The following is a 25,105-nucleotide window of genomic DNA, read 5'->3' on the forward strand; positions in this document are numbered from 1 at the left end:
CTGTGTAGTTAAATCAGTGAAAATGAATTTGAAAGACCTTTTGAACTTGCCATTGAAATGGCATCTGGTTATAGGCAGTCTCATCAGACTAGTCTTGATTCTGTATGCTGAATACCACGACAAGTATTCCGAGGTGCCATACACTGATGTCGATTACAAAGTCTTCACAGATGCGGCCAGGCATGTGTTTTACGGCAAAAGTCCGTACAAACGCCACACCTATAGATACAGCCCACTGATAGCGTATATGCTCGTCCCGAATCTATTTTTCGGGAAGTATTTCGGAAAAGTACTCTTTTCCTTCTTTGATAATCTTATTACCGTCAGTATCCACATGTTGATTCGTTGCCAATTGTTACCGCAAGCAAAGAACAAGGAGAATGCAGAAAAAGTTGCGCTTTTCTGTTCTCTGTTCTGGCTGTACAATCCTATGAGCATTGCTATATCGACTCGAGGCAACGCAGATTCTATCCCTTGCCTTTGTATAATACTAGCCCTACTATTTCTTGAAACGCATATAACAACTGGACGTCCTAAGTACATCATAGCTGGCATATTTCTCGGCGTAGCCATACATTTACGCATATACCCCATAGTTTTCAGCCTACCCATGTATTTATCTCTCGGCGAGTACAACTTTGACCGGAATATAACCTTCAGGGACTATGTACAAAGTCTATTACCGAACGAAAGGCAGCTGACTTTAACCGTCGCTTGCATTACGACATTAGGCAGTCTGACTCACGAAATGTATTCTTTATACGGCTATGACTTCTTGTTCGAAACTTATATCTACCATATATTCCGCAAAGATACTAGACACAACTTTTCTGTGCTATTCTACTATTCGTACCTAACAGCTGGCAATGTCAACGTGGATCCCGTTAAAATCTGCATCCAGACGTTTGAAATGATAATTCTGGGAGGGCTAAGCTTAGTTTTCGGGACCTCGCCTAAGACACTGCACTTTTGCCTGTTCTGCCAAGCAGTTGTATTGGTCGCTTACAATTCTGTCCTAACATCGCAGTATTTCATCTGGTTCTTGTCACTATTACCACTAGTTGTGCACAATTTGAGGATAAAACCACCTCGCGCGGTCCTGTTTTCTATCATTTGGTTCTTGGCTCAAGGAGCTTGGCTTTTCTACGCTTATCTCGTAGAGTTTAAGAGTAGGGAGGTGTTTATAATGATTTGGCTGAAAGGTATAGTCTTTTTCTGCTCCAATGTGTATGTTTTGGGGAAGATTATTCAGAGCTTTAGTACGACGTATGCGTTTGGCTATCGCGATGTCATCCCTATTCCAAGGGAGGTCAGGGATGATTAGGTGTCTATATTATGCCTATACACACTAGATAATTCTAGTCTAAAAATATATAAAACATATAAACATTGTAGTATCGGTGTTGTGTGACTTTAAATGACATTTTAAGCCTACTGTAGATTAGTTAGTATAGTTCGCAGTGTTTTTAATATTATTCAATAAAAAATGGAATAAAATTAACGTTTTTTTATTTAACATTTCTATTCTAACACATACAACCACTATATCTAACAAGCCAACTTAGTCAAACAGCAAATGCACTTTTGAAGGAGATTTTGTACTCTATTTAGAATAGGTTATGCTTCTTTTTATAAGTACTTTCAATATTTCATCACTCATCATGTCATTGTAGAAAAATATTGTAATTACAAAAAAAAACTAAATAGGTACTCAACAGCTTTACAAACTTGCTTTTGGAAAATTAAACCTTTCTCAACTTATAAAATCTAAGTTTATTTTTTAAAGCTATTGTTTATTAGAGTGATTTTAAGGCAACATATAGTTACAAATTACGTCTATGTGCCAATTTAGGTGAAGACAACTCTATTTGAATGATTTACATAGTCACAGTAAATTGTGGAAATGTCTTGTAAATTTTCCACAATAGCCAATGTAAAAAATAAACTATATTTCGTATAAGGCGTAAAACTAAAGAAACGAATCTAAAATGGAGTTTCGTACTTCGTAATACCAGTTTACGGTCTCAACTTTAGACTGTCTACTACAGAACAAGAGGGTTTTAATTATAGTTTTACAAAAAGTGTAACGAACGTGAGCTCATGTAGTGAAAACAAACAATGACAGTTTTTCGTAACTTAGAGTTACCTCGCAAGGCGACGCCATTTTGGATCCTTTTCTTTACCAACGCACCTTACATTTTTAAACTTCAAACACAACTACTTGTTCTCCTGCAAGTTGATCTTGGTGAGGTCCTCCTCGCCCTGGGACATGGTGGACAGCTTCTTGCCGATGCGCTCGTGCACGTCCAGGTACTTCGCCACGCAGCGGTCCAGGCAGACCGCCTCGCCCTTGCCTGCAGATTCAGGGGACAATTTGTTAAAGAATAGAGTAAATAAAACTATTGAAAGGACTTACACATAGTTTTATATTGTATATCGTTGGAATGCTAAGGTGTAGTTACAAATAAAGAATATCTACGGAAGAGATCGCTTTTAGCGATAAGGCCGCCTTAGTATACTACGTCATTTATGTTGTGAATAATGAATATGTGACTGCTTTGCTCTTGTCTGGGGGTGTATGGGAGAGAGGGAGTGAGACTTAGGTAATTAGAGTTGGTAAATTACCTATATTAATATTATTATGTTGGATGATGATCATGGGACTATAATGAATTTTCCTTAGGTCTTGAAGTTATGTGACCAATCGAATTTCAGAAGAAGGTTTATCATGAATTTCCAATGGGTGCGTATTGCGACGTATAAAAACGGAATGTATAATTTCACATTAATAACGTTCACAACATATAATGAACGTTACGTATAACAACAAAATCTATATTTTTATAAGGTATAAGATTCAATTGGTATAACGTACATTTGCAGGGTGTCCACTTTCTGGAAAGTCAGGGATAGTCAGGGAAAAGTCAGGGAAGCTCAAGGTGGTCATGGAAAGTCAGGGAAATTGATGGGCCACCTGAAAAGTCAGGGAAAAATGACTAGCAAAGCATATATTATTGCAAAATTGTAATTCTTTCTTTGACTAGTTATTAATTATCTTCTTTTTTAAACGTAAAATATGTAAGTCATAAAATAAAATCTCGTAAGCCAGATTCCAGACTCAGTTCATAGTTTGTTCAATAGTAAAATGATGTTCCCTTAATTAAAATTCTTTCAAAAGAGTGTGACTCAGCTTGCCATTCTGAACAACTTTTGTTTTAAGAGTTGTGATGAAAGATAAGTCCCCACCTAACGTGTTGGTGCAGACGCGCTGAATCGGCGCTAATTCCACTCATCAATTCTCATAATTTGCTACGGCAGCGGGAGCGCATGCAGAAGCGTTTCCTTCACGCGGCACCTAATGATTTTTTTAAACGTCGCGCCCATACGAAAATATTTGATTTTGGTTTTGATTTATTTAAATTAATTACGGTATTTACAAAGCTTAACACGCTTTACTCGAGTTATTTCGGTTTTGAAGGTCATAAGATTACTATACAAGGTGCTAGTACTAGTTTTATTTAAGTTAAAAGTTTATTTTATCTACCTGCTTCCAAACTCTCATTTTAACAAAAAAAATATGAGGAGGCGTATTTCTTCAAAGCACTCTGTACTAATCCTACCATCATAAGTCATAAGTGTGCTTAAATAAAATTAACTAGGTCTAACTAACGTCTTTTGCAATAATAACCAGTGGATCCCGCTTGAAACCCAAGAAAAAGTCATTTAAAGTTTGAACCTCAAACTTTTGACATTTTGAAAATAAAAAAAATATATACCTATTTCTCAATTTTGTAAATTTATACGAAAAACATTACCCTTCTCCTTCGGCAGTCGGGTAAAAAGAAACACACATTATGGCAAAATAAAAGTATTCAAACTTTGTTGTACAAAAAAAATTAGTCGGTAGGTACTTATTTATTTATCACTAGCTGTTCCCGCGCGCTTCGCTTCGCCTTAAAAAGTTTTCCCGTGGGAATTCCGGGATAAAAAGTAGCCTATGTTCTTTCCCAGGGTCTAGTTCGTATGTATACCAAATTTCATTCAAATCCGTTCAGTAGTTTTGGCGTGAAAGCGTAACAGACAGACAGACAGACAGACAGACAGACAGACAGACAGACACAGTTACTTTCGCATTTATAATATTAGTTAGGATTAGGATTGCTTTCTATACATAATGTTGCAATAGTGGTAGATGTACATAGCCGAAATATGGTGACTCAGGTGATCACTCGAAACAACTTTTGTTCTACGTGTTTTTGAAATTCGCGTTTTTTTTCTCATAATCTTCACCTGTCTAACAAAGTTTGTGTGGAAAATCTTTTTTTTTAGAATTTCATGTTGTTCAAAATGATCTGCCTGAGTCACTTTCTCTCTCTGCTTAATATACACTTTTTACAGCCAAATATTTTACGCAGTCGAAGTTTTTTTAATAAGTGTCGCAAATGAACGGAAAACTTTCAAATCAAGCTTTTGGTTATTTTTATCTCTGGTCAGGGAAAATTTCTGAAATGGTCAGGGAAAGTCAGGGAAAAGTCAGGGAATTTTTTGGAGGATTCTGAGTGGACACCCTGATTTGATATAATATCAAAATAACTAACACTCACGAGGACTAATATCAATTCGTATAACATACATTACGTATATCGTTTAAAATATATACTATCATTTAGTATAAAGTTCATAAAAAATACTAACATACTCGTCTAATATAATCTGTGTTACATTATGCAACACCGTCAAACCCCCTACCACCAAAACCTAAAGATAGGTGCGACGACGAGCAAAGCGAGGAGGAGCGTGTTAGGTGCACATGTTCGTCGAAACCAAAGCGGAGCGCAGCGAAGCGGAGCGGAGCGTCTCCCCACATAGTGGCAATAATAATAATAATGTCAAAACCCTTACTACCAAAACCTAAAGATAGGTGCGACGACGAGCAAAGCGAGGAGGAGCGTGTTAGGTGCACATGTTCGTCGAAACCAAAGCGGAGCGCAGCGAAGCGGAGCGGAGCGTCTCCCCACATAGCGGCAATAATAATAATAATGTCAAAACCCTTACTACCAAAACCTAAAGATAGGTGCGACGACGAGCAAAGCGAATAGGAGCGTGTTAGGTGCACATGTTCGTCGAAACCAAAGCGGAGCGCAGCGAAGCGGAGCGGAGCGTCTCCCCACATAGCGCCAATAATAATAATAATGTCAAAACCCCTAGTACCAAAACCTAAAGATAGGTGCGACGACGAGCAAAGCGAGGAGGAGCGTGTTAGGTGCACATGTTCGTCCAAACTAAAGCGGAACGCAGCGAAGCGGAGCGGAGCGTTCCCCCCACATAACGTCAATAATAATGAAAATACGATAGGACAATCTTTTATACTTTTTGTGCATTATACATTATGATAATTATATCCGTTGTAGAATATATGTTATAAACGTTATATATTATGAACGTTATGCATTTTAATCGTTATATCAATTGAAATTATACTTTTTGAACGTTATTCTTTACGAAATTATGTATTTAGTAATTATGCCTTTCGTTTGTTATGCACAGTGATCGTTATACTTAATAAATTTATATCATATGGGCGTATACCTTGTGAATGTTATACCATTCGTTTTTATACCTCGTGTTACTTACCCATTTCCAATGCTCCAAAGCATATTATAATGTAGGTTAGCAGGTGTCTGTAGTAGGTTCTTATAGTTTACAGAAATGAATAAAGTTTCCTTTATTTGTCTGTCTGATACCACTTTCAGTTGAGGAAAGAATAATTTTGAGTGTGTAGGTAACTGTTTGGGAGAAGACTGTTCAAAATCTCTGTATTGTTAGGGCTTGATGATGCAATACTTCAACCAGTTCCATCCTGTGAAATCAGACACAATAACAATCTATTGTGTATTGTACAACTTTGGGATGCAAAAGGTAAATAAAACAAAAAATTACATAAGCCCAATCCAACCCACCTAGCTCAGTTTCATGGTACTTAATCGGGATGCACTTGCGGTGGCACGCGGACACGAGGCGGTTGTACATGTCGGACATCATATCGATCTCCAGCTCCTGTACCATCTGGAGCTTGGCGGGGTCTATCTGCACTCCGGCCATCTTGGATTTGTGGTGCTACGGGTTTCTTATTGGAAGTTCTGTAAGGTGACAAAGGATGGTGCTTATTGTTAGGGAATAGAAGTTTGTACTATGTAATGGTAGTTTCTTTTCTGATAAGGGTTGTCAATGGCAAATATTAATTATTGCCTTTATTAATGAGTTAATGTAAATACTTTTGTATTTAGTTTTTGCACTGACACTATCCTCGGCCAGGAATCAAACCCAAGACCCTTACACAAAAGTAAAGAAGCATTAAACAAAATACAGTCAGCAAACTTACACAAGTAAAAATTACAGAAGAGTTTCTGTCCTCTTCACAATTTTCTGTAGACGTCTTCGTATTCTCCTTCGTTAGATCTTCGCATGCGTTCTCGAGCTTTCATATTCTCTATACGGTTAGCATTGATAGAGTTCCGTGATACTACGAATAGGGATAGACTAGTGACTGTGATTATCGCCCTGAAAATGTGAAAAAAATTGTTTAGGTTCTTATGGAAACTGTCTGTCTAAGCGAGCTAGCTCGGTTGCCTAGCTATGTCGTCAGTTTGACTGAAATTTATGAAGAATAATGTTGATTACGAAGATATTATGAAATATGTTCTCATGAAATAACCTATACCAAAAGAACTTATTGTAAGGTAACAAAAACAGTACAGGTTAGAATAAAAGAGACAAATTACCAAGAAATCGTAATTTTCCCGAATTTTCCAAGCGGCATAATATTGAAAAACTGAAATGAAAGAGGATTTCAAAATGAATTTGAGGTTATATTGTCTGACAGAAAAAATACGTTTTTCTTTTTCTATTCTGTTTTTTTTATTACTTGTTGTAAATATTGGAGACATTATTCTTAGCATCAACCATATTTTCAACTGGCAACAACAAAACTAGTTTTTTCAAGTCTTGCCAGCTCAAATATAACCAAATAGCCTTTTTTTTCTTATCTGGCAGCATTTTAATTTTTTCTGTTAGGTTTGTAGCCATTTTGTATCCGGTTCAAATGTTATACTAATATTGGTATTTTTTTCAAGTTTATTCCACTAGTAATTTTTTTATACATACCAATATTATTTTTTTATACAAAAGGTTTAATAAAAAAAATTATATCGTACATTAATATTTCAGTATTTTACATGAATTTATGAGAACATGTTTTGACCTCAATCAACTATTTTGACAAATCTGTTCATTGGACAATCAACTTACTAATTACCAACATAAAGAAATTTAACTCATAAAAGTATTCCTACTTCATAAAAAACCTACTATGTTGGTAGTTTTTTTTTTAAACTGCGTTGTGACCTCGCATCGCAAAAACGCGACAGCAATCAAGCATTTGCCTTTAAAAACTGACAAAATAGTCGCAGATTATTGCAATGCAACGTCGCAACGCAGTTTTATGGACAAGCATTTAATTCGAGACATCGTAGGATTGAATCCTATCATGTGCCTAAAGTAATGACTTTTGTAAATGAAAAAGTACCTACCTCCAAGTAGGTATTCTTTAAACTATGGTTTTCTACTTGGAGGCACTGTTTGGATTGGCTCCTAATATTTTATTAACTTTCAGCTAACATTTATATGATTGAGTCATCTAGGTAAGGGAATCGCATCTGAGCACCATGTTATAAGAATTTAATTTAAGTAGGTTTACTTAAATCTCACTAAAGCTTATTGTACTTAACTGAAAACTTATTAGTTTAACCCGGTGAGTGTTGGTGGAGTGAGTGACCCGAAGGATATTGCTAACTTGTTTAGGGACCAGTTTACTATCAATTCTCCCCTGGGCCCTGCTCGGACGATGCCCAATGTTGAGACCCATGTACAGAAAATGAGTACTCGTTTTACAGCAAAAGAAATAGCAAAGGCAATAAGGTCTATATCTAGAGGAAAATCTCCAGGTCATGATGGTCTCAGCATTGAGCATCTCCAATACGCGGGTCCTCATATATCTAGGGTTCTGGCAATGTTCCTTACATTATGTGTTAGACACTCTTACTTACCTCCTGAGATGTTAATTACGGTGGTGGTGCCTGTCTTGAAAAATAAAACCGGAGACGTTGGAGATATGAATAACTATAGGCCCATATCTCTGGCGACAATCCTTGCGAAGGTTTTTGATGCCTTACTGAATGTGCATTTACAAAATCACTTGGTATTGCACGGTAATCAGTTCGGTTTTCGACCGAACCTATCAACTGAGAGTGCAATACTAAGTTTAAAGCACACAGTGAGGTACTACACCGATAGACAGACTCCGGTGTACGCCTGCTTCCTTGACCTCTCCAAAGCCTTTGACCTGGTCTCCTACGACATCTTATGGGGAAAACTGAGGGATATCGACTTGCCTCATGAGCTAGTTACAATTTTTCAGTACTGGTACTCGCACCAGGTCAACAACGTGAGATGGGCGGGCGTGATGTCCGAGTCTTTCGGTATGGAGTGCGGGGTGAGACAAGGGGGGTTAACCTCCCCCTCACTCTTTAATCTATATGTGGATGCGCTGATCGTCGCGCTTAGCAAGCAGCATGTCGGATGTCACGTAGACGGCGTATGTGTAAACAATTTGAGCTACGCAGATGACATGGTGCTGCTGAGCGCGTCGGTCTGCGGTCTGAGGAAGCTTCTGCGGATCTGTGAGGATTACGCAATGAGTCATGGTCTGAAATATAATGTGCCGAAAAGCAAATACATGGTCTTTGCGGCCGGTTCAAAATGTCCCGACGGTGTGCCGCCCATCAGACTTTATGGCGTGCCTTTGGACCGGGTGGAACATTTTAAATACCTTGGGCATGTTCTAACACCAGACCTCAAAGACTGTGATATAGAGCGGGAAAGAAGGGCCCTATCGATAAGAGCAAACATGTTGGCTCGCAGGTTTGCACGTTGTTCACAAAATGTAAAAATAACTCTCTTCCGAGCATTTTGTACCTCATTATACACGTGCAGCTTGTGGGCTAACTACACGCAGAAGTCTATTAGGGCCCTTCAAGTCCAGTATAATAACGCGCTAAGGGCAGTGTTGGGGCTGCCCCGTTACTGCAGCGCTTCAGGCATGTTCGCGTGGGCGCGCACTGACTGCTTCCACGCGACCGTGCGGAAGCGCTGCGCGTCCCTGGTGCGGAGGGTGCGGGCCAGCGCCAACACTGTCCTTGCGATGATTGCAAACAAAGAGGAGTGTCCTTATATCCGCCACTGCTGTCAAAAACATGTCACAACGAACAGTGGCAGATATAATATTATTAAATTTTAATTATTATGATTTTTTGTATGTTTGTTTTTATATAAATTTTATTTACGTTGACAATATTATTCAAAAAAGTATCTTTGTTTTCTATTTATATTATTTTACTTATTGATAATTTATTTTAAATTTTACTGCATAATATTATTGTACCTAATGAATGTTTTTAAATTTTCTGTTAATTTGATCCGTTAATCCAATTTTGTTTGTGTTCTATGTGTAAATTGTATTTTTAATGTGTAAATTTGATGTTTTATATTATGAGTCCGTGGTTACTTGAAATAAATGAATTTATATTATATTATATTTATATTAACACGTCGTATTAATATAAGCTGCACGACCGGTCGTTCCTGTAGATCTCCTGTAACGTAACGGCACCAGTAATGGACACCTTAAGGATTTTTTACAAATGATTTGGAAGTTAATCGCTCAGTTTTTGAGTTAGAATATTGAAAGTTGGTATGAATCGTAGGAATATCTTGCTGTTTAAGATGAATGTACACTAGCTCGATTTGAACGATTAGTATTTCAGGAAATTGTATATTTGTAAAATATGTCCTAAAACCACAGTAATGGACACCCAAACTCCAGTTATGGACACCCAATGTTGGACAGTGATTTTTTATTGGATAAAAGTATAAAATATGATTTTATGCTTATATTATTATAATTATAACTATGATTAGTAATCATAAACGTTTACACAAACAGGCTTGGTCGCCAGTTACACTGTGGGAGCTATCAAAGACGGCTAATTTAACTTTCTAAAAAAAGTTTTTACGGAAACACTAAAATTTCCAATTCATAACATTATAAATCCTGTCTTCCTGCATTTTATTCATTTTCTTTGTATCATTATGTTCCCCCAGTGGGGCAGAGGGCAAACACAACAGTTTTCTATCGCATACTGTTGACATTAGCCAGCTTTGCATCGGACCACGTGATTCAAACTTCCCACATCTCCGTCCGATCGAGCGCCGCCAGGTCTATTTAGCGGCCTTACTTACGCTTACCCTGCTGATTCCATTCGAGAGCCTGTCTCAGGATTTTGTTTTAGTCTCTACGCAGGGTATGGCTATTCCAACTTCATTTGCGGCGTTTTGTCTGTGAACCAAAAGGATCTTCATGGCAGCTTTTCCTCAGATCTATGTTGGAGATCTGTTGGGGCCATAGGCATAGGGTCAAGGAACTTCGTGGGTACACACACAAACAGCTGACAGACAGGTACACAGATGTTTGTAACTCCTTCCCACCTTCCCTATCCTAACGGAAACTGCAGGTAGATGAACACTAGCTGTCATCTGCCACCTCAACGACCAACCCTCGTCCACTTCTACCACCGCCGCGATTCGAGTCGGTCGACGCACCTTACGCTCCCGTCACTCAATCCGCGATAGAAGCACAATCCGCCGCGTACTACAACACACGTAGCTCTACGCCGCGCACCGGTACATCAGCACATCAACCTGGAGAAGCACGGGTGGAAAATCGAAGAGGTCAAACGCATTTGATCAGCCGGACAACCGTTCCTCCCAGGTCAGTTTCTTTCCTTTAAACTTCCCCCTTGCTCCTCCATTTCATGGTCCTTCGTAAACCGGATATTCCCTATTCCAGTCCATCCCGGTTTATTATTTACAAACATTTGTCTAAACTTCAGCACGTAACTGAAGTCTTCTAGCCAGCTGTTTTGTGTGTGTCATCGTGACGTCACTTAGTTTTTCCCTTTGTCTATGGTCAATCGGTAAAAATCGGTTAGTTGGTTGACGTCTGACAAATTACTTTTTAATTCAACTGGGACTGTTTAGGTTATATTTTTATTGTAAATCAAATTATAAATAATGATGAAATCGGAAATTAAACATGTTAAGGGTGCCTCAGCCGACCCTATTAAAATATGTATGGCCCAGCTGGACACTGCGGAGCAGTACTTGCTTGGGGTCTACGAGTTGGCGTGTAACCTTCAGGCAAAATCGGATGCGCCTGGTCTATCTATGTTCAGGGTTCGTTTCGAGGATCTGGGGCGGATGCGCGACCAGTACCAGGGCGCTTACACCAGCCTGAAGGGTCTGCCTGTGGATGACGCCGTGCTGCAGCAGGCTGACCAACGCTTCAACAAATTTTATGAGATCTTTTATTCGGTTAAAGTGATAGCTGAGGGATTATTGTCGACAGACAGCGTCGCGGATGTGGAGCCAGTGAGATCAACTACTCACTTCAAGTTGCCTGAGATTAGTCTGAGCAGTTTCTCTGGGGTCTACACTGACTGGCCAAATTTTATTGGATTGTTCGACAGTCTGATACACACTAATGGGGACTTGTCCAGTGTGCAAAAGATGCACTACCTTTTGAGTGTTCTGGACAAGGAACCTCTTAGTTTAGTTAGGCATCTGGAGCTGGCCGATGGGAACTATGAGATAGCTTACCAGCTCCTTAAGGAAAGATATGACAACAAGAGACTCATTGCCGACACACACTTGGAGTCCATACTTGCTGTGACACTCGGTCAACAAGGGTTGACTGGCAACCTTCGGAAGCTAGTCAACACCCTAAAGGAGAATACTATGGCTCTGAGTGTGCTTGGTTTTGAGGTCAAGGCATGGAGTTTCTTGTTGCTCCATATAATTTTAAGAAAGCTTCCCTTTGACCTTCGTAGTAGGTTCGAACTCGGTTTAGGGGGTTCACCTAATACTATCCCAACATTCCAAGACTTGCTTGGCTTTCTGGAAACAGAGTTGAGAGTCTTGGAGACTGTTGGTGGCTCGGGTTCCAGGGGGTCAAGCAACTCTAATAATGTCAAAACGGGGACTTCACACACTACAGTGACTCTCACTGCAGTGGCTGTGTCTTGTGCCCTTTGTCGGGGTAATCACACCATTTATAGGTGCGACAGGTTCAATTCCCTGACACCTGTTCAGCGCAGGGAGCTTGTGTTGTAACTGCTTGCGTGCACACTCAGTAAGTAGGTGCACGTCCAAGTGCAGGTGTCTAGTGTGTGGTGGACATCATCACACAAAACTACACCTGCCACCATCATCATCATCATCATCATGTAGTCTGGCATCATCATCATCATCTACAGCACCTAAGGATGGTCGACCCGCAGACTCATCGCCCGGCTCCACGGTCTGCCATGGTTCAATTCAAAACACCATGTTGTTAGGAACTGCCATGGTGGGGGTGTACGACCACAATGGTCACATACACCAGGTGAGAGCCTTGATAGACAGCGGCTCGCAGGTGTCTGTCATCACAGAGGAACTGGCGCAGCAGTTGCGGCTTCCCCGCACTAGCTCTAGGCTTCTTCACGGCTTGGGAGGTAAGCAGCGCTCCAATGGCAGCGTAGAGTGCAGGATCGCATCCCCTCAGGGTGCATCCCAGCCTGCCTTGGTGGCCACAGCCGTCGTACTGAAGCACATCACGGGGGATCTCCCTAGTGCGCCTTTGTGTCCGAGCGTGTTAGAGCGGTGCAAAAGCATCACGCTCGCTGATGATAGACTGTCTGTTCCGGGTCCCATTGATTTCCTGATAGGCGTGGACCTCTACAGTCGAATCCTGGATGGGTCGTCGTACCAGCTGGGTGAAGGACTACCTACGGCACATAGGTCTATCTTCGGATGGATCTTGATGGGTCAAGCACCAATAGACCGAGATAAGGTGGCGCTTCCCAACAAGTCCATCCAAGTGTCCGTCGGTGATCCCCACCCGCAGCGGTCGCGTCGCAGACCAGCGAGGAGACGCCCCACGCAGCGCATACATGGCCAACCAGCGCCATATGCGGCCTGCAACTGTATCCAGTCGGACAACCGTTCCTCCCAGGTCAGTTTCTTTCCTTTAAACTTCCCCCTTGCTCCTCCAAGATCATCTCGGGCCAGAAAATCTTCCACAGGAGACAGCGTTTAATGAAGACCTGCACCTTCTGTGTACCTATGTATCTTTGTGATCTACCAGGTGTCGCAAGCGTATAACAGTACCGACATTAGTATCGTTGGTGATACATATCTTTCACTGTAATGGAGAGGTGTTTTGACTGCCACATGTATCGCAGACATGTAAATTTACCGTTGACCGTATAAGTACGGGCACCCACATCTAAGCCAATGCCACCATCTCTCAACAACACTCTCGTCTCAACTTCTTGCGTTCCTAAAATCCTCTTGTCATATCATATCATCTGGGTTATCCAGGTCTTGCATTTACACCAGCCAGAAAATGCTTTTAATTTAAGTGTTTTCTTTTCGCACGCACGCACGACCCATTACGTCCCCACTGCTGGGGCACGGGTCTCCTTCCAATGAAGGAAGGGTTTAAGGCCTAGTCCACCACGCTGGCCAAGTGCGGGTTGGTGGACCCCAACACAAGCAAGCTTGTGCTGAGAGAGTTGTCGGGTAAGTGGGCAACCCGACTGTCAGATGTTTTCAAGCCGCCCGAAGGCCTCTGACTAAGCTTAACGACTGCTGCCGAAGCAGCAACCGGGACCCACGGCTTAACGTGCCGTCCGAAGCACGGAAGCGTCCAGAAAAGCACCACTTGAAATTGGTCACCCATCCAATGGCTGACCGTGTCAGTTGTTGCTTAACCTCAGCGATCAGTTACGATCACTGAGGTCCGCTCGACTACGGACGCTCGCACTTTTATCTCACTTCCCTTTTTTCTACAAAAATTTTGCTCTTGATTCCTTCTCCTTTTAAAATCCCTTCTTTTCAAATTCTCATTATATTCTTACCAAGCTTAACTGTTCTATTCGTCACACGATCACTGTCTATTTCTATTCTCTGTGGGGCTATAAGTACCTGCACCTGGCTCTCTCGAATTTAACCTTTGTGCTTGTACCCCTAGGTCTAAACTGCCTTCCTAAGTTAAGGGAAATAGTCCATTCCCACTATGGTGGTCCACTGCGGATTGGTGCGTTCACATATTTAGATGTGCTAACTACTTACTTACTTACTACTAGTTTTATTTCAATTAGGTACATTCTGCTTCTGTGAGCGTGTTTTTCTACAACAGCAACAGTCGCGTGAAGACTTGGATTTTCATATGCATCTTGGATCAATACTTTTATTATTATTATTTATTTATAAACATTGCAGTGATACATAGGGTACAGAAGAATTCCCACAAAACCAATATTTTTGGTTTGACTGTGGGTAATCGGTGACATTTTAATTAAGCTGTTATTTAAAAATTAACAAAATAAACAATATATTGAGTGTGTCAAGTGAGCAGTGCAAGGAAGGCACCACTCTCAATCATAATAAGTTTTAAGTATCGTAATAAGTTTTAAGTAAATGTTTTTTTTAATAATGTTTTAAATAAAGATAATTTTCTTCTGGAACACTAGTGTGTGTTTTGTGTCTCCATAACGCATGGCTGCAGTGGCCATCATGTACATCCATAATAGCATCTCCCATTTGCTTGGGCGTATATACGTTTTTCTAAGACAATATGAAAAATCCAGTGATGGACACCCAATTATGGACACCTGTACAATACTGGTATCCTTCATTTTATTCATGATTTACAAAAACTACCAATATAATAATGAAATTCTAAAGACAATGAAATAAGAAAATTCAACATTACCTTAAAACATTATTTTCGACACCTGACCATAACTGGATTTAATGAAAATTTGCAAACCAGTAATGAACACCCCCCTCTGAAATCATTTCTATAAACGTAAGCTCTCCTATTCTTTTATAAAATATGTGCGTAATTCAGTATAGTTTCCATAAAATCACAGCAATTTGATATACCTAAAATAAAACGAAATCACCGACCAAAATCTACACTTAAGACCTTGACGAATTCCTTAACAAATCTCGGTTTCATTTGTGAACCCCCGTCAAATAAACTTTTTTGCCTCACAATTTTGAATCTAAATGGATGACATAAGTAACTTGTCTATATAACAAGGAGGGATGTCTAGGCTTTGAAACTAAGGAGTTGCAATTTTCGTAAAACTATGCATACTCTTATTTTAAACAAAATAAGTTTGTAAGTGTCCATTACTGGTTCCATGTCCATTACTGGTGCCGTTACGTTACCATAGAATAACGAGTTATTTTATGTTTGTACTCAAGACAATGGCACAAAATGTTTTTTTTTTTTTAATTATGAGGTAGTTTTTTTAGAGATTAGGATGGCAACATCAGTATTTTTTTTACTATTCGTGTCGTTGCCGTCGTTGTCGTAGAGTCGGTGTAGAAATAAGTGGTGGAGTTTTACGTGTATAACATCAAAAAATGGTAAGTGAAATAAATAAAATAGTGAAACAAAAACGTGTTGTGTTGATGATGTCTAAAAGTGTCCGAGAGTCCGCCTAAAAGGTGCAGTTCAAACGGAAATTTATCGACTACGACCGGTGCCGCCATATTTTGCACACCATTACCGATTTCGTATGCCTTTTCGTTGAAATAATTGTCACTGTTCAGTGCTTTTTACCGCCACGTGTTGTGTTTTCGCCGATTTTGCAAGTGAGTGTTCTCAAGCCGTTCCCGACCGCCCATCATCAGTGTTTCATCCACGTTGGTGGTACGCGATTCATTGGTGTTAAATTTCACTCAAGTGCGCAAAGTTTACGTGTCTGCAACGTCTTTTTAGACACACCGCAGGATGTAGGAATGTAGCGGCCAGTGAAATACCGTGGTTGGTGTTATATTTTTCGTAATAACATCGTGTTATCGGCCGGCGGAGCGGAGAGGGCGTCGAACCGTTTATCAAGGATTGCACAGCGCAGCCGCACGCCACTTTTACCATATATGGTATAGACGTCGCCGCGCGTCCGTCGCTGCCGTTCCGAGTCTATTTCGGGGCAATACACTCTGTTTGTGGTCGTCAGAACACCCAGACACATCGTGGCTTCATCTCGACTTTTACTTTGCAACGGCAATGTCAAGGTCGTATATTGCGGATTACAATTTTATCGTCAACCTGCTAAGTTGACACACCCAAACAACTGTAGACTGAGTAATAGAGGTTTCAGGATTGTTTTTGTGATGTATGACTCATAGGGGTGATAACAGTCTTCGTGAATGCTTACCGCGTTTCTGTCGGTGAGGTTTGATGAATAACGCAATACGACTCAATACGTTTCCTATAGGATGAATCATAGTCGCGAAGAGTCATTATTGCTTGATCATGGTGAATAATTTTGTACAAAGAGGTTGTATTCCTATTTTGTGAAGCATTTATGTGGCAAGTTACAAGAAACAGTTATCTGTGAATGCTTCAGCTATTTCTGAGTATATTTTACCTGCTAAATTAATTTGGTGTAATCTGCATACTGATGAGGTCATTGACTTCTACTAGTGATAGGTAGGTAGGTTGTAAAAAATGTTTTGGACTTCTTAATGAATTATTAATAATGTTTTGAGGCTTACCTAAATTTTCCTAATTATCAATTCAGCTTAATTGAATAGGTATTTGGTTTAATCTCTTGTTGTTGAGTTGTTTATAATTTTCAGCCAGTCTTACTTATCAATGTTTAGTAAACAAATTTTATTTTTAAAGAGAGGATAGCATTGCATTCTTACTGGTTGTTATTTTGTAAATATTCAGTCTGGAAATAACTAATTATACATTTTACATGAAATAATCATTTCTTTGTAAGATTCCTATCATAAATATGTGGGGATGGGCCATTCCAAAACCATGATGGACATATTTGTCTAGCTATAAAACTATTAAGAACTTTTAAATTTTCATGATTTGGGATTTTAATTTGTTTTAGGATGCATGATCATATAATTTATGTCATATTTTAATATACCTAGATCCATTTTTACTGATTCAGTAATCATCTACGTAAAGAATTACACAAAAAATATGATATTATGGAGCTGTACCTTTGTTTGGACTAGTTAGAAGATAAATCAAGTACTCACCCTTAGCCCTTGAGCAAGAGGAGCCCATTTATAATTCTTTGCAGTTTATTTTACAAAATTTAATTTGTAGAAAATTCAATCAGCTTTGAATCTAGATCTCATTTCCCTACAAGGGATATGGTGTATTATACAGTGGAGTTCCCCTAGATCAAGAGCTAAGAGTGAGTAATGATTATGTTTATCTTCTAACTAACCCAAACAAAGTACCTACAAAGTAAAAAAATATGTTGTAGAATCCAGTCGAAACAGCCATCTAAGATGATAGGGCCTATCTATACCTAGGCAATCTCACTTGCTTGAAGTGATACTTACCTTAAACTTAGATGAATAGGTAAAATCGCTACCTATTAGGTATACTGTCTTCTTCTACTCCTTCTGATGTATGAATAAGATTTCCTTTTTAAAAAAACTTTCCTATAAAATGTCTATGGTATTAAATTAATTCTGTTAACAAAATATTGGATAGTCCCTCTTACTACCAACAGATAAACAATTAACAAATTCCTTCATTATTTTACTATAAAATACTCTATTATCACACCATAAATATCTCATCTGTTAATCGTAAAAAACACCATTAGGTATATTCATTCAACTTTATCTTTGCGGGAGGTATTTTTGGTCTATTCATAGCCTAAAAAGCTTATTTAATGGAGCTTCTTCTATCTATCTATCAAATAATATTACATACAGCTACCTATCCATAAAATATTCAGCTCGTTTTTCACCTTTGACTGATAAAGGCTCTTTAACAGAAGGTGGTTACAGATATGATTTGTCGATTGTACTTGTCAATTTGTCTCATCTCATGATGTTTTATCAGGAAACCTGCAAATCTAGATTCCGAAAAGGCTATACACGACCTATCATACCGCGCGAGCACAAATTTTAATATTCAGCTTACCTTATTGAGATCGTCAGTCGTGTAGTATTAGTCATTGTCAGTTCTATAACTACTATATTAGATTGAACAGTAATATATTAGATTTAACTGAGTTATAACTATTATACGGCCGTACTTTGAAGTGTCCGAATATTCACAAGTGGAAAGTTGATAAATTACTAAAACCACAATCATCATCAGCCTCTTCCAAAGCACGCCACTGGATGGTAGCTTTCCGCATCCAATTATTACCAGTCTCTTTTCGCAAGTCGTCACCCCACCTAGCCGAGGGCGTCCTACACTAAGTTTGCCTAGCAGTCTCCACTCCAGACCACGTCACGTCAATATCACAATAATAAATGTATATTTCACTGACTCAATTATTATAAAAAAACAAGCTCAAGTCATTACTAACAACATCTGTATCAGGCATAAGGCGATCGCCATGTACGGATAATGTGTTTCAAGGTTTGCGACCTTACTCCGTAGACGTAGAGGTTGGAATAGCGCGGTATGAGTCACTGACCTTTTTACATGCGCACTCATTGATTTTAGCGATTTAGCGTGCAATTTTTGTTTCGAAGCTATAAAGAGAGTTGTGACGGGTGTTTTGTCTGTATGACTAGTTGTTTTACCGTTTTCGGCGTTTAGTGTGATGATGATTAGTCAGTTATTGAAACAGAAAGATGTTATACGTTGTGCGCGTGTGTCTATTCGTTTGTGTCGGGAGAGCTTGGAAAGGGATAGATGTAGTCTTTAACTCCTAATAAGACATGGATTTTGGAATTGTTACAATGGTTTTCAATTATATTGCTTTAACGTTTAAAACAAGGTGTAGGTAGGTATGATGGCCGTAAATAACTGTTTTCTTTTAATAATGGTAGTTCCTTTTATGTACTTAATAGTAGCGGAGCGTTTGGGGCTGGCTTCTCACTTCTTTTATAAATAATATATTTAAACTAGCTGTTCCCGCGCGCTTCGCTTCGCCTTAAAAAGTTTTCCCGTGGGAATTCCGGGATAAAAAGTAGCCTATGTTCTTTCCCAGGGTCTAGACCGTATGTATACCAAATTTCATTCAAATCCGTTCTGTAGTTTTGGCGTGAAAGAGTAACAGACAGACAGACACAGTTACTTTCGCATTTATAATATTAGTTAGGATTAGGATATATTTAAATGTATGTATTCTGTACCCCGCCAGACACAACATAATTAACAACGTATTGCAGTCCAAAATAATTCTTACAATGCTCATAAATATTACTAAGGAAATATTAACCGCACCGTAACATACATTACAAATTTCAATGCGTAGGGGTCATTCTATTCATTCATAGGAAAAACGAAATTTCGGAGCGCTGAACTAAACACGAGTTTATTTCGTTGTAGTTATTAAATTATAAATAAATAAATAAATATGGGGGGACATCTCACACACGGCCATCCAACCCCAAGCTAGGCAGAACCTGTGTTATGGGTGTTGGACAGCTGATATATCTACACAAATACATAGATAGATAGATACTAAATATAAATATCAACACCCAGGACCCGAGTACAAATATCTGTGTTTAAACAAATATCTGCCCCAGCCGGGAATCGAACCCGGGACCTTCGGCTCAGTAGTCAGGGTCACTAACCACTACGCCATTCGGTCGTCTTAATTAAACAATAATATTTAATATTGCTTTCGGTATTTGTCAAGCTAGATAAACCTTCCGATAGAAAGCCGACATGAGATTTTCGGTGAATTTCAGTAAACGCCGCGAGAGCAAGTCAAGTCATTAACAAAAGTAAAATTTGATCCAGCGCCAAGTGTTCAAGGTTACAGTATATCTGGATTCGTGTCACGTGGGGTCGATTTATTATCTCGTCTTAACTATTACGATTATACTAAATATACAGAAATTACGCCCTTCATGCAAAATGCTTCTCCCAAGCGCCGATATGAATACCTAAAAGCGAAACGTCTCGTGTCTGTAGTGGTAAGAACCTAACAGGTTACATTAACTGTGTACAGTCGAACTATAAAGTCGTGAAAACGGAAGTTGGATCCTAACTAATTGTTTAAGATCGTATTTAATCGATCTGTTATATTTATCAAAGTACAAATCCGTTAAAAATCCATAATCGATCGGTATTTTATTTATAAATGTATGTAAAAGTAAGTAAATATCTGATGATCATAAAAAGTCTTAGCAAAATCGCACTCTTTGATGTCAGGAGTTCAGGACTTTATAGTTTTACTGTATGTACTGCACCCATTGTTGAAACTTTACTTTATGTCGTATTCAATACTTGTATATTATCAATACATAGCTATTTACCAGCTGGATATCAATTGATTAGATTATATTGTACTCATGAGGTTTTGTTATTTTGATAATAATATATCTCCTAACTTGGTTATCTAAAACGTTATGTATTGAGATAATAATTAGTCATCGTCATCAAAAAAAAAAAACACGCACTCACGCCTTGTACTACTGTACTCCCTTGCGGGGTAGGCAGAGGTGCATTGCTGCACCCACTTTTCGCCAGAGTGTTATGTTAGTCCCAATGTAATAGGGGGCGGGCCTATTACCATTTTACGGGCACATCCAAGACCTGAGAACAAAAATCTGTGTTTAAACAAATATATGCCCCAGCCGGGAATCGAACCCGGGACCATCGGCTCAGTAGTCAGGGTCACTAACCACTACGCCATTCATCGTCATCACAGTTGCAGAAATTGCAAAAGCAAGAACATTTCCTTATATGGTCATGAAGTTTGGACGTAATTTTATATTTCTATGCGGCTGTTAGGTAATGGCGTATGCTATGTAATGTGTAACAGTAACATTAATGAAGTAAACTTCGAAAATATTTGATAATATTCATAGTTTACTCTCGCAGACGTTAGACGTGAAAGAACTACATCCTAAATCGTAAGTTTAAAAAATATCCTTAAATACTTTTTAAATTAAATAAAATATTCATAAAACTATTTCTAGCGACCATTCATTACATACCAACTTTCATTTATGAAATGAAATATAATATGAAACTAGGACGCATGGATTAGGATGAGATTCATGTAAATTTATGACCCAGTGAAAGCTAGGCTAGAATACAGTAATTTAATTAACATTATGACGTCAGATCTTTATCCGTAGCTTTGAAATTTTGGTGTTGACGTGAAAACTGCAGTTTATCACTTTGTGGAATATTATTCTGCTAATCTAGAAGACAGAGCGGCAACGTAGCAAATCAACCGTAGCTAGGGGTTTACTCCAACTTTACGAATACCATGTTATTCTTATATCAGATCACTGCCACGCCAACGCTACCTTTATTGAAAGAAAGAAAGAAAGAAAACATTTATTTGACACAATGATCAACAAAAACAGAAAAAAAGAAAAATAATACAACAAAAAAATAACAATATAATAAATAATAATATAAACACACAAACTAGGTTGCTGTCCAGAGCGTCAAATCGGCACCAGCTCAGCATGTGCTGTGGCCAAAGAGGCCAATTATTATCGCAACGCCGTGTGTGTATTTAGCTCAGTAGGTCTTAAACTTCGCGAAGCGGTAGTGTTGGCCCTCAGGTTTCAGATTTCCAATTCGATTGTAGAACTCTTGATTTCATTTGCAATTTTATCCTTTGCTAGGTGATTTGGTCATGGTTGATCTAAGCCTGCTAGGTACATTTATTTATGGAAGTGATGTGATTGAATGCGTATCTATGAGTGTATCGTATGCTAATAATATTATAATCCTAACAAATATTATAAATGCGAAAGTAACTGTGTCTGTCTGTTACTCTTTCACACCAAAACTACTTGGATGAATTTGAATGAAATTTGGTATACATATGGTCTAGATCTAGACACTCTAGACCCTGACAAAGAACATAGCCTACTTTTATCCCGGAATTCCCACGGGAAAACTCTTTAAGGCGAAGCGAAGCTCGCAGGAACAGCTACTTAGGTATATTTGGCAGCCGTTTCGTATATCCATATATTTAATGTGATTCTGTTCAAATAACCGTCTACCTTATTTCTTTGACCTGACAATGGTATTATTCTACATTTAAGAGGTTTCTGTTCGATAATTTTTAGGGCAATTGTTTCCGAAACCCCAACTCTTATTCCATAGGGCACATAAAAACACGATACGACGGCGACGTCGCGACGTGCCACTCTCTCGCTCTCTCCTATCGAATATTTGTGAGTGCGAAGAAGTTTTTACGCCGCGACGTCGTATCGTGTTTATGTGTACTTATACTGTGCACTTTTCCGACACCGGACCAAACAGCTTAAATGTTTCTGAAGTTGGCTGCGATTACTACACTTTTGTGCTTTGTCAAACCAACAAACGGCCTATCCTATTCATACTTTCAAAGATTGACAGTTGGTTAGTTTGACAAAGCACAAAAGTGTAGGAACCAAAACTACCAAAAGTTGTTGCAGCCAACTTCAGGAACATTCAAGTTATTAGGATCAAACTGTACTGTGGTTACCAACACCGAACATAAGCAATAAAAATACATAAGCAGCGTCACTCGCAAAACTTGCAAATCTGACGTAACTTATAAGGATGTGACAGATGTTTGACAGGCGATGCTGCGTATGGATTGTAATTGCTTTAAATGTGTCAGTGGGTATCTGTTGTGAACTTTTCCGACACCCAAACTTATCACAATCTCTTCCTCAACCAGGCATCAGGCGTGACCGTGTCGGACGCGTGCAAGACCACATACGAGGAGATCAAGAAGGACAAGAAGCACCGCTACGTGGTGTTCTACATCCGCGACGAGAAGCAGATCGACGTGGAGACGGTGGGCGGCCGCAACGCCGAGTATGACGGCTTCCTAGAGGACCTGCAGAAGGGCGGCACCGGCGAGTGCAGGTGGGTGTCTGGAGATGGTGTTTTAACCATCTTTTAGGGGACCAAGGACCAATCTTAGCCGGATGATTTTTTGTCGTAATTAATTGCAAAATTGGCAGAAGTGAGACACTTGGAGGGAGCAGGTGGGTGTAAGCGTTTTTGGGCTTCATTTCCTAGCCAAATCGTGTTTTGAAGCGTTTGTCGAGATTCTGTGGCAAATTGTCGATGCTTTTGTGTCTTTATAAGGCACAGACACTATCGGTACGGATTCTAAAGGTATGCGTCTGAGAATCTAGGTATCCACAAGAGCGTCCGATATAACTGGGAGCAATAGACTGCCCAGATCAGTGTGCTGCTCAAGTCTTACGATATCAGATGTTCTGCCTTCTATCCTAGAAGCACTATCTTTTGTTCAAATTAATTTGTCAGAATCTATCAACTCTCTTCTACACATGACACATTATTTTCTAACCCTATCCCCTCACGTTCCATATATGGCCTCTAACCTAAAACCCTCCATATTCCAGATATGGCCTCTTCGACTTCGAGTACACGCACCAGTGCCAGGGCACGTCGGAGGCGAGCAAGAAACAGAAGCTGTTCCTCATGTCGTGGTGTCCCGACACCGCCAAGGTCAAGAAGAAGATGTTGTACTCTAGGTGGGTGTTTTAAAACATTGTCTGATCGTTGCCTGGCCCGATTTCATCAATGATGCATGGGTGGATTACGAGAATGAGTTGACGTATTAGGTTGCCTACTCTCGAGTAAGGCCCGGGTCTCCTATTACGCACCGTAGGTCGCGTCCAGCGTCGCGCCGTAGGCCGCGTCACGATGCTCACTACGTCTACGCGCCAACGTCGGCGTGTGAGGGAGACCGCATCAGTATATTTCTATAGTGAGCATCGTGGCGCGGCCTACGGCGTGACGCTGGACTCGACCTACGGCGTAAATAGGAGACCCGGGCCTAAAAGACGACTTACTCTCGGAATTCTCTGAATGTCTTTTTCTTCAACGACAACAACACACGGGTCATCACACTATGCATAGCCTGTACGATTAGTGTGAGATGCTGTTCATTGGGAGAGGCTTATGTGCTTAAGTCCAGCAGTGCAGGTACAGAGCCATTTACGTTAGAACTTTATTAAAATTTAAAATTAACTCTTCTATTTTCCCTATTCCAGCTCCTTCGACGCCCTGAAGAAATCTCTGGTCGGTGTACAGAAGTACATCCAGGCCACTGACCTGTCGGAGGCTTCGCAGGAGGCCGTCGAGGAGAAGCTACGCGCCACTGACCGCCAGTAAACGCATTTATCTAAGCCACTACGCCGGGACGCCATTTTGCATCCCATCTCGCCCTAACAGTGTTGCCAGGAAAGAAAAACCTCAAACCGGAAGTGCAATTTTGAATCATCGAAATTTCATGTTCGAATTTTGAAGGTCTTGTCATCTAACTTTTTCAAAGCGTTGTCTATGGGTTGTTTCTTTTTCTGGTAGCGTTGTATAGGGTGCGATGGAAAACAATGTGATGTGCCGGCTAACCGCAATCAGTGGGTTCTTTTTATACTATATCGTTCTCCTAAGCTTTCTCCCAGTCGGTATAAACCGGTTTTTGTATATTACTGTGTATAGGCTGGTTCGTATGACAGTAGAAACGATATTTATGTAAAGTGATAATTGAAATTATACTAATAATTATTAATTATATATTTTTTTCCTAACTAAAGAATAAGTTTAGCTCAAAGTAAAATTAACTTCAACTAAGCGCGGTGGTTTTTTCTTTCTTTTTATTAAATTATTGCGTCAGGTCAGCGAAAGAAGGTCCGCTTTTATACTTTTTAGAATGTAATATAATAAAGGAACGCGAGATCGCCTCAAGAGTTTACACGGAATTGCGAAAGCTTATATTTAAATAGCTTGAATTCACTGGCAGGGCGGTTGGAAAGTATTTTGTAACCAATGTATCTCCGGAATACACTCGATATAAGTGAAGATCAGTTGTTTCATTTCGTTATTCCCTCCTACCTTTAGTATATTTTTTTACCGAACAATATTTATGCAAGGCACATAGCCTTTGTTCCCGTCGAGTCACACTGTATACAGTTGGGAATTCTTCATGAA

At 39.5% G+C, this 25,105-nt stretch overlaps 4 protein-coding genes across 4 annotated transcripts; 2 read left to right on the forward strand and 2 right to left on the reverse strand.

The window, feature by feature from the left end:
- Positions 1-22: 22 nt before the first annotated feature.
- LOC105393434 (GPI mannosyltransferase 1) lies at positions 23-1,665 on the forward strand. The gene has a single exon (XM_011565194.3). The coding sequence runs from the start codon at positions 23-25 to the stop codon at positions 1,322-1,324; it is 1,302 nt and encodes a 433-aa protein (XP_011563496.2). The 3' UTR covers positions 1,325-1,665.
- On the reverse strand, positions 1,493-6,102 carry LOC119690291 (mitochondrial import inner membrane translocase subunit Tim10). The gene is made up of 2 exons (XM_048632359.1): positions 5,961-6,102; positions 1,493-2,354 (listed from the first exon to the last, which is right to left on the reverse strand). The coding sequence occupies exons 1-2, from the start codon at positions 6,100-6,102 to the stop codon at positions 2,218-2,220; spliced, it is 279 nt and encodes a 92-aa protein (XP_048488316.1). The 3' UTR covers positions 1,493-2,217.
- A 314-nt stretch (positions 6,103-6,416) lies between these two features.
- LOC105393435 lies at positions 6,417-6,941 on the reverse strand. The gene is made up of 2 exons (XM_011565195.3): positions 6,783-6,941; positions 6,417-6,561 (listed from the first exon to the last, which is right to left on the reverse strand). Exons 1-2 carry the CDS (start codon positions 6,818-6,820, stop codon positions 6,417-6,419), a joined length of 183 nt encoding a protein of 60 aa, XP_011563497.2. The 5' UTR covers positions 6,821-6,941.
- An 8,500-nt stretch (positions 6,942-15,441) lies between these two features.
- LOC105393436 (cofilin/actin-depolymerizing factor homolog) lies at positions 15,442-24,976 on the forward strand. Its single transcript, XM_011565196.3, has 4 exons — positions 15,442-15,594; positions 22,818-23,008; positions 23,515-23,646; positions 24,169-24,976. The coding sequence occupies exons 1-4, from the start codon at positions 15,592-15,594 to the stop codon at positions 24,287-24,289; spliced, it is 447 nt and encodes a 148-aa protein (XP_011563498.1). The 5' UTR covers positions 15,442-15,591; the 3' UTR covers positions 24,290-24,976.
- Positions 24,977-25,105: the final 129 nt, after the last annotated feature.

The sequence above is a fragment of the Plutella xylostella genome, chromosome 31 (genome assembly GCF_932276165.1).
Source record: "Plutella xylostella chromosome 31, ilPluXylo3.1, whole genome shotgun sequence".
Classification (NCBI taxonomy): Eukaryota; Metazoa; Arthropoda; class Insecta; order Lepidoptera; family Plutellidae; genus Plutella; species Plutella xylostella.

What these genes read in the sequence shown, in the direction of transcription:
- LOC105393434 (XM_011565194.3), top strand. Translation starts at nt 23, where the DNA reads ATGAATTTGAAAGACCTTTTGAACTTGCCATTGAAATGGCATCTGGTT.
- LOC119690291 (XM_048632359.1), bottom strand. Translation starts at nt 6,102, where the DNA reads ATGGCCGGAGTGCAGATAGACCCCGCCAAGCTCCAGATGGTACAGGAG. An exon ending in GTACCATGAAACTGAGCTAG is followed by an intron (nt 2,355 to 5,960) that starts GTGGGTTGGATT and finishes CTGAATCTGCAG; the next exon opens with GCAAGGGCGAGGCGGTCTGC.
- LOC105393435 (XM_011565195.3), bottom strand. Translation starts at nt 6,820, where the DNA reads ATGCCGCTTGGAAAATTCGGGAAAATTACGATTTCTTG. An exon ending in GGGAAAATTACGATTTCTTG is followed by an intron (nt 6,562 to 6,782) that starts GTAATTTGTCTC and finishes TCACATTTTCAG; the next exon opens with GGCGATAATCACAGTCACTA.
- LOC105393436 (XM_011565196.3), top strand. An exon ending in GGCGGCACCGGCGAGTGCAG is followed by an intron (nt 23,009 to 23,514) that starts GTGGGTGTCTGG and finishes TCCATATTCCAG; the next exon opens with ATATGGCCTCTTCGACTTCG. An exon ending in AAGAAGATGTTGTACTCTAG is followed by an intron (nt 23,647 to 24,168) that starts GTGGGTGTTTTA and finishes TCCCTATTCCAG; the next exon opens with CTCCTTCGACGCCCTGAAGA.